Genomic DNA, 12,500 nt, shown 5'->3' on the forward strand with positions numbered 1-12,500 from the left:
CGAATGTGGAAGCTACGTTGGGTCAAAGGTCACAGAAGATTTGCGTCGTGCAGCGAAGGAAAGAATCGCGATCTTGTTTCCGACTCAGTACCTCTTTGTTTTTCATTAGACCTGTCAATCTGCTAGCTCGGCTTTGTGAGATGTTTGCATATCTTGTTGCTATTTTCTTTGCTTTTATCATTATTTCTTATTTGTGCTTCGTTTATCGATACAACGTCTTGTGCACGGGTCAAAATGTGTGTGTCAGGGGTCAATTGGTTTGACTTGAACTTGACGTTCGTGTTTCTCACACAAAGATACACGCACTCCATGACTTTGTAAGAAGACATAACATATCGGTAGGTTTGATTTGTTTGTGACGAATTTATTGAAGTAGTTTTGGTTTTTTTGTTTACTTTTGCCAGTTTGCCAGTTGGTTTTTTGAACTTTGCAAAGCAGTGTCGTGTCGTCTGTTTAGGTCTGGGGAAACGCCAATGAAAAGAGCCGAAGAATCCTCGAGCGTTTCTATTGGGTTTGCTTTTGATTATCCATGTAATAGGGCTTCTTGCAACTATGGTAACCGGGGATTTATTCCCCGGGGAACATGAGATTTATTTCCCAGGTGCTTGTGAATGAAAACTCGTGAAAATGATGACAAGAACAGATATCAAAAGACACACAAGCAGGAGGCCCGACCAACGCTTTCGTTTGCGTCATCATCCTTTTCCCCTGGTATGTACATGCACAAAGATTGTGTTACTAGATACTGTATTTACATGATATACTTCCTCCCATTGTTTGTTTGTTCGTTCATGGGCTGAAACTCCCACGGCTTTTACGTGTATGACCGTTTTTACCCCGCCATTTAGGCAGCCATACGCCGCTTTCGGAGGAAGCATGCTGGGTATTTTCGTGTTTCTATAACCCACCGAACTCTGACATGGATTACAGGATCTTTTTCGTGCGCACTTGGTCTTGTGCTTGCGTGTACACACGGGGGGTGTTCGCGGACACCGAGGAGAGTCTGCACACAAAGTTGACTCTGAGAAATAAATCTCTCGCCGAACGTGGGGACGAACTCACGCTGACAGCGGCCAACTGGATACAAATCCAGCGCGCTACCGACTGAGCTACATCCCCGCCCCGAATACTTCCTCCCATGCGATGTCTTCCATGCGAAATGTCCGGTGGATCATCTGTTACACGTTTCTCTCATTTCCATCATTCTATGATACCAATTCTGGAAGATAAGGGTCGCTTCTTTGCAGTGGAAAACAACACGAGTCACGCTTTCATTTGGGTAGTTAATGTACGTATATTTGTAGAAGTCGTCTCTAATTCAGACCGATTTATCAGTCATCCTATTCAAGCATAAGCAGGGTCCATTAAGCAACCAGATAGTCTTCCGTTTCTTGTAAGATATCAATTATGTGAAATTTGGTACTGAAGATTAGATTTTGGATGTGCACATTCGGCATACGTATGTGCAACATTACTATATTATTCCCATAATAGTAAGAACCATGCGAGTATCCGGCTGGGAGAATAGCAAGTCTGTCAGACTTAGTTTAATGCTCTCAAATGTGATGATACACCATACCTACACATGCACATCCTGGGGGATACCTTAATTACAGGTATTTGTCACTAGTTAATTGGATTACCTAACGTCACTGGTAAACACACTTTAATGTCTTCGTCAGAAATGCATCAGAAGGGCCAGAACGTACAAGTGACGTTAATATTCGCATAGTGACAGGTCTTCTCAAGATTTGTTACACTTTTCACATCAGATCTTTCAGTTTTGGAAGGCAGGGAAAAGCCTGTCCTTAACTGGGCGAAGTCCACTACGCGAAGCATACTTCGCAAAGCTGGCCGCACGAAGCTTCAGCATTAAGGTTTCATTTTTCATTTTCATTTTTTTCATTTTCATTACTTTATTGTCCCATCGCTGGGAAATTCGGGTCGCTTCCTCCCAGTGGAAAGCTAGCAGCAACGGAGTCGCGCTACCCAGGTGTCTGCGTGTTTAGGTGTATTCAGCCACCTGCACTTATGGCAGAATGACCAAGGTCTTTTACGTGCCATTGTGATGACACGGGGGTGGGACATGGCTTCCGTCTCTGGGTCTGCACATAAAGTTGACCCGTGTCCGTCCCGGCCCGAATTCGAACCTGCGACCTTCCGATCACAAGTCCAGTGCTCTACCAACTGAGCTACCGGGCCCCCAAAAGACTTCACGAAGTCTTCAGTAAGTCCACTTCGGACACAACTAGGCTAAGGACCGCCTTTACGGAGAGATGCATTTCTTTAGTTCTTGAAGAATGTCTTCTTCTTCTTCTTCTGCGTTCGTGGGCTGAAACTCCCACGTACACTCGTTGTTGTTTTTTTGCACGAGTGGAATTTTACGTGTATGACCGTTTTTTACCCCGCCATTTAGGCAGCCATACGCCGTTTTCGGAGGAAGCATGCTGGGTATTTTCGTGTTTCTATAACCCACCGAACTCTGACATGGATTACAGGATCTTTTTCGTGCGCACTTGGTATTGTGCTTGCGTGTACACACGGGGGTGTTCTGACACAAAGTTGACTCTGAGAAATAAATCTCTCGCCGAACGTGGGGACGAACTCACACTGACAGCGGCCAACTGGATACAAATCCAGCGCGCTACCGACTGAGCTACATCCCCAGAATGTAATTGTGATCGTCTTCAAATTTCTCCAAGAGGGATAAAGACCCAGATGCAGTGACATTTACTGTTCATCTTAACCACGCACTGAGGACAGAAGCTGCGAGGCATGGTTTTGGGTGACCCCCAACAAATGCAACCAACTAAAATGCTAATAACTCCTGAATTTGTTCAGAGAATGCCTTTATATTTGTAGTACATTGGCTTGTGATAGGGAGTGATAAGCTATTAAAGCTTTCAAGTTTTGTAAGTTAAATCGTCTGACTTTTATACTCTTTCGAAAATGTACTTCAAATTCGGGGATTGACTCTTCTTCTTCTTCTTCAGCGTTCCAGACATTCTGGTGACGTGTGAGCTCGTTTGCCCATTTGGGTTCCCCAAACTATACTCTGAGAGCATAGTCAGCTTCACTCCGCTTTCGTTGGGTGGGGATTGACTCAAAAGTAAAGCCAAAATTAACCAGAGTTTAGCCCTCCTGGTGTTTCTGAAGAGCATCGCATGCAAAAAACATTTTCAGACAGTATATATATTAGCTGGAATAGCAATTACAGGGAGTCTGGAGGGGGTCAAGTCGGATGAGTGTGGCTACTGCTCAGTGTCAAACCTCCTACTGTTGAGACAATGTCCGAATTTGAAAAATATTGTATCAAAAAGCGTAAAAATCAAACCACTTTACCTACATACTTGAAACTGTGTGAAAGTATTATCCCACAGTCCACGCTAATGTACACCAAATATGGAGTAATTTGTAGAACACCTGTGGGAATACTTAGACTTCAAGTGGGTTGCCATTTTTTTTGTTTTTTTTTTTTTTTGGGGGGGGGGTCACCCCTTAATTAATTCATAAAATGAATCATTATTCAATTATCAAAATTTAAACTGAGATCTAGCGTGCGAGCGCGGAGACGGTAGACATATGCACAGATACACACAAAGACGCGTACAAACACACAGTTGCAGACACAGACACAGACTATATCTGACGTTTGGAAGCTAGGGAAAACCAACTCGTGAAGACAATTATCAAGAGCAAGAGAGCAAGCCAGTAATAGAGGGGAAGGGAGAGACTGAAAGAACGGGAGAGAAAGCCGCATAAATGCGCAGTCTCCGTTATATAAAGAATCAGTTCATGAATTAATTACAAGGCTCGTTAGCTGCAAGCAACCGCAGTTGCTTTCTCCGATTGTCACATGAGCCTAGACTGTAATTGCTTCCGAAGCTCGTGCATTGTTGATACAGTGGCAGACGTGATCCTTACTTTGATGGTTCAAACTTCAGTCGCAACGACTGAGTTAAACTGTAACGAGTGTTTCAAGTAACGAATGCCATGAATGTTTCTTTTCTTTTTTTTCTCTTTTTACATTTAGTCAAGTTTTGACTAAATGTTTTAACATAGAGGGGGAATTGAGACGAGGGTCGTGGTGTATGTGTGTGTGTGTGTGTGTGTGTGTGCGTGTGTCTGTGTGTGTGTGTGTAGAGCGATTCAGACTAAACTACTGGACCGATCTTTATGAAATTGGACATGAGAGTTCCTGGGAATGATATCCCCGGACGTTTTTTTCTTTTTTTCGATAAATGTCTTTGATGACGTCATATCCGGCTTTTTGTAAAAGTTGAGGCGGCACTGTCACACCCTCATTTTTCAATCAAATTGATTGACATTTTGGCCAAGCAATCTTCGACAAAGGCCGGACTTCGGTATTGCATTTCAGTTTGGTGGCTTAAAAATTAATTGATGACTTTGGTCATTAAAAATCTGAAAATTGTAAAAAAAAAATAAAAAATTATAAAACGATCCAAATTTACGTTCATCTTATTCTTCATCATTTTCTGATTCCAAAAACATATAAATATGTTATATTTGGATTAAAAACAAGCTCTGAAAATTAAAAATATAAAAATTATGATTAAAATTAAATTTCCGAAATCGTTTCAAAAACTATTTCATCTTATTCCTTGTCGGTTCCTGATTCCAAAAACATATAGATATGATATGTTTGGATTAAAAACACGCTCAGAAAGTTAAAACGAAGAGAGGTACAGTAAAGCGTGCTATGAAGCACAGCGCAACCGCTGCCGCGCCAAACAGGCTCGTCACTTTCACTGCCTTTTGCATTAGCGGCGGACTACGTTCAGTTTCATCTTGCGAGTTCCACAGCTTGACTAAATGTAGTAATTTCGCCTTACGCGACTTGTTTGTATATTTCTCTTTATCTTTCCTCCTTTCTTCATTGTTGCTTGCTTTCTTTCTTACTGTCTTTCTTTCTTTTTGTCTTTCCTTCTTTTTGTCTTCCTTTATTACGTGTTGGGTTAAACCTTTATCGTTTTTCTTATTTTAATAGTAACAAGCTGCGATAAAACTTGTTTAAAACCTATAATTCACTTTATAAAATGACATACATAAATAAGTATAAGCTTGTATTTCTTTATATAAAAAAGAAGCAATTTAAAAAGAAAGAAATTGATACTGAACACACCAACAGACATTTTACAAAAAAAAATAACACACTGCAAAACTAATGATTCGCAAATTGTTAAAGAAAATAAAGTTGGAAGAAAAAGGTAAAAACAAACATTCTTTTACGGTGTTTTTTTAGATACTTTTTTTTCCCATCCGAATTGAAACAGGATATTGATACCTGAGGGGAAATTCGTGCTTCTTTTGTAATCAACCACCGCTGTTGGTTCTTTGTTTTCTTGTTTTGTTAATTCTTCCTTTCTATTGTTTGCTCTTTCTTCTTTTCTATTCGTTTTTGCTTCCAACACGCTCATCAAACTTTGAAATGAAATCGAAACTGCAACTAGTCGGTCGTCATGATTGTTTTAAGACACAGACTCTTCAGGCATGTAGTAGCTTGCTATGCTAATCCAATGCGCACTATTCAATTCCTTCTGAAGGTCGAAGAGGAGGACAAAACATGAGTTTGGATTTGAAATGAAAGCACATCACAAGACAAGTAGCTTCTTCTTTTGCGGAACAATCCATTGGGATGGGAGCTTCAGATATTTCATTCAAAAAAACAACGCTACATTCAATAACTATTAAATCCGAATAAAAAAAACAAGAAAGGTAGGTTGTTGGATTTTGGATTTTGATTTTGTTGTTGTTTAATTGTGGAATGTTGGCAGTCTCTTTGTTTTTGGATTTGTATTAAATCCGGTTAAATAGGATGTCAATAAATGTTACCGCGCACGAGAAACCCCGTTATCAGTCTCACAACACACTCCAAGATTCGCGATGAAAAACGCCGACAGGTGAAATTGTATTATCCATTTAATATACCACATGCTGCCGTTGTTGTTTTTGTTGGTGTTGTTGTTGTTGTTGTTCTTGTTCTTGTGGTGGTTGTTGTGTGTGTGTGTGTGTGTGTGTGTGTGTGTGTGTGTGCGTGTGTGTGTGTGTGTGTGTGTGTGTGTGTGTGTGTGTGTGTGTGTGTGTGTGTGTATGTGTGTGTGTGTGTTGGTATACCTTTTTTCTCTCTTTTTTTCAAATTCAAAACACACGACGACAACAAACCTCCGACACGAAGAGCTTTTTTTTTCTAACAACTTACTCTGTATCCCGGTTCATAAATTATGTAAATTATGTACCTTAAGAGTTATCTTTCAAGAAACCTGATAACCTTGGGCCCGCTCAGAAACGGAAGCTTGATTTTTCAGAACTTGTTTTTATGGAGGAGGAGGGGGTTTTATTTGTTCTTTGTTTGATTCTTGCATGTTCCTCAATATCCCACATTGTACTAAACCCTAGGATGTCAAAATCACACATAGTCAGAAAGTGTAATTTCGCCGAGTGTTCTGATGCACTGCCAAAAGAGTTATCTTTCTTTCTTGAAATTAGCATTGTCAAAAGCTGGCTTGCCAGGTATTTCTTACAACAGCTTCTTTACCTTCGCGCATGTAACGATCAGTGTTCTTTTCTTAATGCAATTGTTACAGCATGTAACTGATAAATATGTTCTAACTTACGTGCAACCTGACAACCAAACACACACACTCACACACGCACGCACGCACACACGTACGCACGCACGCACGCACGCACGCACGCACACACACACACACACACACACACACACACACACACAATTCTTCGCGACTCATTACCAACCAAAAGAGCAAACGAAACATTGTTTTTTTCTCGTTCCTAAAAGAACAAGATCTGAAAAGACAAGAAAAACAGCGAACAGATTCTGATCTAGGAAGACAATTAATTAAGCTTGTTGAAATCCCAGCATAGCGGAATCTGTACGAACCAATTCCGGTAAGGATCAGACAATCTGTTTGTACGGTTAATCGGTTTTCATTTACAGTCAGTGAATCTCACAGGTCACTGAACTGGACAAAATATGAGCGTTTCCTGCTGAATCTAAATTTGATTAACTGACCAGATTTTACTTCGTAATATTAGCGTTTCCTGCTGAATCCAAATTTGATTCGGGGAACATCTGACTAACTGTTGAGCCGAGTACGCATCAAAACGTACTGCCAGAACAGGACGATTTCATGACGTCATCACCGATATGAAAAGCGCTGCACGTTACACCTGCCTTGCTGCAACACGATCGTGATCACAGCAGTGACTCTTGACGCCATTCCTCAATTGACAAAGTCAACGGGAATCATTGTAGAGTGTGAGGGAAGTACCCGATGACGGTGTCATTCTCAAAATCAGCACAGGCTGGTCAAATACCACGTGCAATCAGCAATAACCTTCACATTCACGTCTGAATTTAAAATCGTCCAATGAAGTCTCGTATTTTTCAAGGTGTTCTGGTAAAAAACATTGTTGAAAAAAAATTCGGGAATGTATGAAGTCTACGCAGAAATACATTTATTTCGGAAGTAATTTATCAGGTTTTGTTTATTCATTTATTATTGTTTATTGAGGATGGTATTTTTTAATTCAAATAGCTTTCATTGATGATCAGATATTGCATCCAAATAAAGAGCTGTTTATTTTTTTTAATAACCTGATTCTATTTCGTCAGTTGTCTTTGATACAAATACAGTTCCCGGCGGCTGAAATAAGAAACCGACGGTGGAATTTAGTAACTCATCAAACTATACCGGCACGGTTGGCCAAGTGGTAAGGCGTCCGCCCCGTGATCGGGAGGTCGTGGGTTCGAACCCCGGCCGGGTCATACCTAAGACTTTAAAATTGGCAATCTTGTGCCTGCTCCGCCTGGCGTCTGGCATTATGGGGTTAGTGCTAGGACTGGTTGGTCCGGTGTCAGAATAATGTGACTGGCTGAAACATGAAGCCTGTGCTGCGACTTCTGTCTTGTGTGTGGCGCACGTTATATGTCAAAGCAGCACCGCCCTGATATGGCCCTTCGTGGTCGGCTGGGCGTTAAGCAAACAAACAAACAAACTCATCAAACTCGATTGGTTAAGGAGGCACACCTACCTAAACAATCCCGAAAAAATATTCAAACATTAAAAACCTTTGAGATGAAGATTTTCTGATGGAATAAATTGTTGAATATTTTTGAAAATATCAGTTATTTTGCTTAATTTCAATTGATGTTTGTGAAATTCGCCTTCAAAAAGGCTGTCAGAACCGCCATTTTTCACTCGCACTTGCCAAGGAATACCGCGCATTAAACCGACGGGATGACGGGCGCAGTGGCGTGGTGGTAAGACGTCGGCCTCCTAATCGGGAGGTCGTGAGTTCGAATCCCGGTCGCTGCCGCCTGGTGGGTTAAGAGTGGAGATTTTTCCGATCTCCCAGGTCAACTTATGTGCAGACCTGCTAGTGACTTAACCCCCTTCGTGTGTACACGCAAGCACAAGACCAAGTGCGCACGGAAAAGATCCTGTAATCCATGTCAGAGTTCGGTGGGTTATAGAAACACAAAAATACCCAGCATGCCTCCCACGAAATCGGCGTATGCTGCTAGGATGGCGGGGTAAAAACGGTTATACACGTAAAAATCCACTCGTGCTAAAAACATGAGTGAACGTGGGAGTGACTGACTGACTATTAGGGTTTAACGTCCTCTTAGACCAATTGGTCTATATTGGGACAGTTATTGGTAATACGCTGAAGATATGGTGTGATACTTTGATTCGAACAAGCCCGCTGTGGCTGTCTTCTTCGACACACCAGCATTGGGTTTGTCTCGTCAAAGTATCGAAATACGATCATGATAATCAGAGACGAGAGATGATGCATGCGTGTCTTCGTGTTTTCCAAGCCCTGAGACTTTCGCTGTGAACGTGGGATCTTTTTCGTGCGCATGTGTGCACACGGGGGTGTTCGGACACCGAAGAGAGTCTGCACAAAGTTGACTCCGAGAAATAAATCTCTCGCCGAACGTGGGGATCGAAGTCTAAGCCCATGAACGAAGAAGAAGAAGAAGAAACCGACGGGATGTAATTGGCCCCATTGTATAGACGCATGCATGTGACGGTTGTGACCGGGTCTGTGACCACGGCTAAGTCAATTATTTTGATTTCAATAAAGACCCTTGTATTGATTTGTCAACCGCCATTCGTTTGACCGAAACGGCTTGGGTTACAAGGCTACCACCACCAGCACCTTCACTTCGCGATGATTTCAAGCAAGGGATGAGGGAAGCTGTTCGGCGCTTGCTTTTCGTCACTGTGCACAAGGGATGGCTTTTATAAAAAATATAAAAAATAAAAACTTCTGCGGAAGATGCTAACATCGGTGGACAATGTTTATTAACAGCGATCATCCATAGCAAGTCTCACATGGGCCAAATAGACCCGAGGGAAAGTTGATTTTAAAGAACGAATACACGGAGAAAATAGATTGTTTTCCTTAACCCCGCGATGGTTCTTTCGTAAATTTGTCTATATAGCAACGTTCCAACAACTTACCTTTCTTGGTTTTTTTATTCTGAAGTTTGGAACGTTGGCAGTGTCTTTGTTTTTGGATTTTTTTCTTTCGCCTTTATCAAAATAAACTTGTCCTGTTTGGGTAAAGCAGAATACAGAATACTACATGGCTGGCTGTTTTAAACCAGATTTACAAGAGTTGTTTTTTCAAGTATTGAAATGCGAGCGAAAGCAAGTATTCTGTTTATCCTACATACTGTACTTGCGTGTCTTCTCCCGGAGTCGAAGCGTTATAATTGAAGACGCCTCGTATGGAACCTCGATCTCTTCAAAAGCTCGTGAAATACTTGACGTTAAAGCAAAAAGACATCACTCTAGAAATTAAAGAGTTCTCGTAAATAGTTCTCAAATTTCTTCCAGAGGAAACAGCAAACGCAACGTGTGTTTCGGGAATGAAGTTTGTTTTAGTGACTTTATCATCATGAGCTGTAGAAAATTAGGTCCGCGGCAGACTGTTGTTGGACACTCCATCATTTACATGAAAAACACACGTGTTGGTACATGGTTTAGTTATAGCATGGGCAATCTCTCAAACGTATACATGTAAGAGACAATATGTTATAGTCGCGTCGTTGAGATTTTACTTTTTGGAATGTGTTATTGCAGTTTTTAAAAATAGATTAAAAAAAAACTTTAAAAAAACCCTGTAGGTTTAACAAATGAACGTAACATCATATTGCAAAGCACAGACGTACGCGTGCTATATCAGACGGCGAACAAAATCAACTACGAACCACAAAGATGATTTGGCGTCGGCTTCGTCCGCATTTTATATACAAATACAAATTGTAACCAAAGGGAAGCTTTTAGGGTGGTGTGTATATGGGAGGGGGTGGGGGCTGTCGGAGGCGGGGGGAGGGGGAAGATGGGAAATAGGAGTGGAGATTGTCGGTTACTTGTAAGTCGTTGTTGGGTCAAATATACACAAGACATGCAGTGCTTGAGGACACAACGCACTTGTATAACATTTGAGCATAGTAGTTCTCTTTATGACTTTATAACAAATATACGCGGTTTTTTTCTTCAGAATATGGAAAACTGGGCATTTTTAACACAACATACAATGGAATAGCAAGAATACACACAATGCCAAAGAATACAAATAGTGACAATTGGGAGTCAACGAAGTCAAATACTATTGACAGAGAAACATACCGACAGACAGACAGACAGGCAAGACAGAGAGGCAAGACAGAGAGGCAGAAATCAGTGAAATCCTTTGAATCTACGGACAGACAGAGAGAAAGACAGAAATACAGAGAACGTTTACAAACCAGCAAAAACATATAAATCAAGGGATAGACAGACAGAGATACTGACAGACAGACTGACACATATAAGAAAGACAGACAGACAAACAAACAGACAGCCAGCCAGCCAGTCAGCCAGCCAGCCAGACAGACAAAAAGACAGACAGACAGACAGACAGAAAGACAAACAGCCAGCCCGACAAATCAAAGATCAAAAACCAGCAAAAGCACATAAATCTACGGACAAAAAAAAAACACAAGAGAAAAAGTCTGACAAAGAAAAATGAGAATCAACTAAAGCATATACATTTACTTAATGCTGCAATTCATCTTCGCCAACAAACAAAAGAGAAGGAGACATGTCGATACTGTTAACTACACACAACCAAGAAGTAAATAAGACAAATCCGAAGAGAGAAAATTGAGAAAACCAGCAACAACAGACAGAGATATACGGTAACAGTGTGTAAAAACAGACTCATTTTACGGAATGAGATTTACGAGAGAGACACGCACACGCACACACAAAAACCAATGAGAATAATAGAAAAAATAAGACGAAGAAGAAGAAGAATAAGAAGAAAAGAAGAAGATGAAGAACAAGAAGAAAAGGAAATCAGAAGAGAACGCTCAGAAATAATTAAAAGAAAAATAACAATTTCCGAAAAAAGGATGAATAGAAAAAATGAAAGAGAAGAAAGGGAAGTGATAGAAAGATTTAAAACCAAGACGAGCCAAGAATTTTGTTTTTAAAGCGAGAGAAGAGACAGAAAGACAGACTGAAGCATAGACAAGCAAACAGACAGACAGACAATGACAAGAAAAGGACAACACTGAAGAAACGAAACGGCAAATGAGAAAGAAGAAACAGTAACAAAACATGTGAAAGACGCAGGGAAAAGGAAATATGTTAATCATTTGTAACCGTCAACCTCAAATGATTGCAGAAAGATAAATTTGAATCAAACATGCCGCATTGACATTGACAAAAAAGAATAACTTGTAAACAAAAAACAAAACTGAACTACTTAAAATTTTGTTTAAGAGAATCACGAACGAACAACCAGAGTTTCAAAGTTTCTAACAGGAACAACCACACAAAATCATAATAAACTTGGACTCACCTGTACCACAAAGGCCAAGCAGAAAGAAAACTGCCAACAAAGACGTCATCATTCCTCGGCAAAAAATGACGAAAAACACCCCCTGCCGTTCCAGACTCAGTAATGCCTCAGTTAATGTACTAATGGACTGATGAACCTTTATCAGTTACTCTCACTACTCTGTCCAGATACACGACGACTCCAAAGTTGTGTGCACGGAGTCAGTTACTTTCACCCGGTGCGAGTCGAGCTGTGAGCCCGCGTGCATCAAGCTCAACCAGAGTTCTGACGGAGAGAAAGACGACATGGTGTCAAGAGCACGTGCGCGCGTGAGGCTGACCGTAAGATTGGGGTGCGCACGACGCGGTCCTTGCTGCTTCACTATAAAGAGGCCGTCACACTGCGTCTCTGCTGCGACAACGTATGTGTCAATCTCAGTCAGGCGAAGGGTAACGAGTCATAACCCCAACGACGTTTTATCATCTTACCACGTAACATCTTAACCTTTTATCTACCCCAACCCGTCATCCTCCAGTTCCCCTCCCTTCTTAACCCCACCCCCCCCCCCCCCTTCCTTTTAACAGCGTATAAACAATCATGTCCCAAGTATGTCC

General features: G+C 41.2%; 1 protein-coding gene across 1 annotated transcript in view; it reads right to left on the minus strand.

Annotated features, from left to right (window-relative positions):
- Positions 1 to 12,152, minus strand: part of LOC138971437 (uncharacterized) — a 55,351-nt gene extending 43,199 nt beyond the window's left edge. Inside the window, exon 1 of the mRNA XM_070344167.1 lies at positions 11,908 to 12,152. Coding sequence (XP_070200268.1) covers positions 11,908 to 11,959 — 52 coding nt within the window. The 5' untranslated portion in view covers positions 11,960 to 12,152. The remainder of the gene's footprint in view (positions 1 to 11,907) is intronic.
- Positions 12,153 to 12,500: the final 348 nt, after the last annotated feature.

Source organism: Littorina saxatilis, linkage group LG7, assembly GCF_037325665.1.
Source record: "Littorina saxatilis isolate snail1 linkage group LG7, US_GU_Lsax_2.0, whole genome shotgun sequence".
Classification (NCBI taxonomy): Eukaryota; Metazoa; Mollusca; class Gastropoda; order Littorinimorpha; family Littorinidae; genus Littorina; species Littorina saxatilis.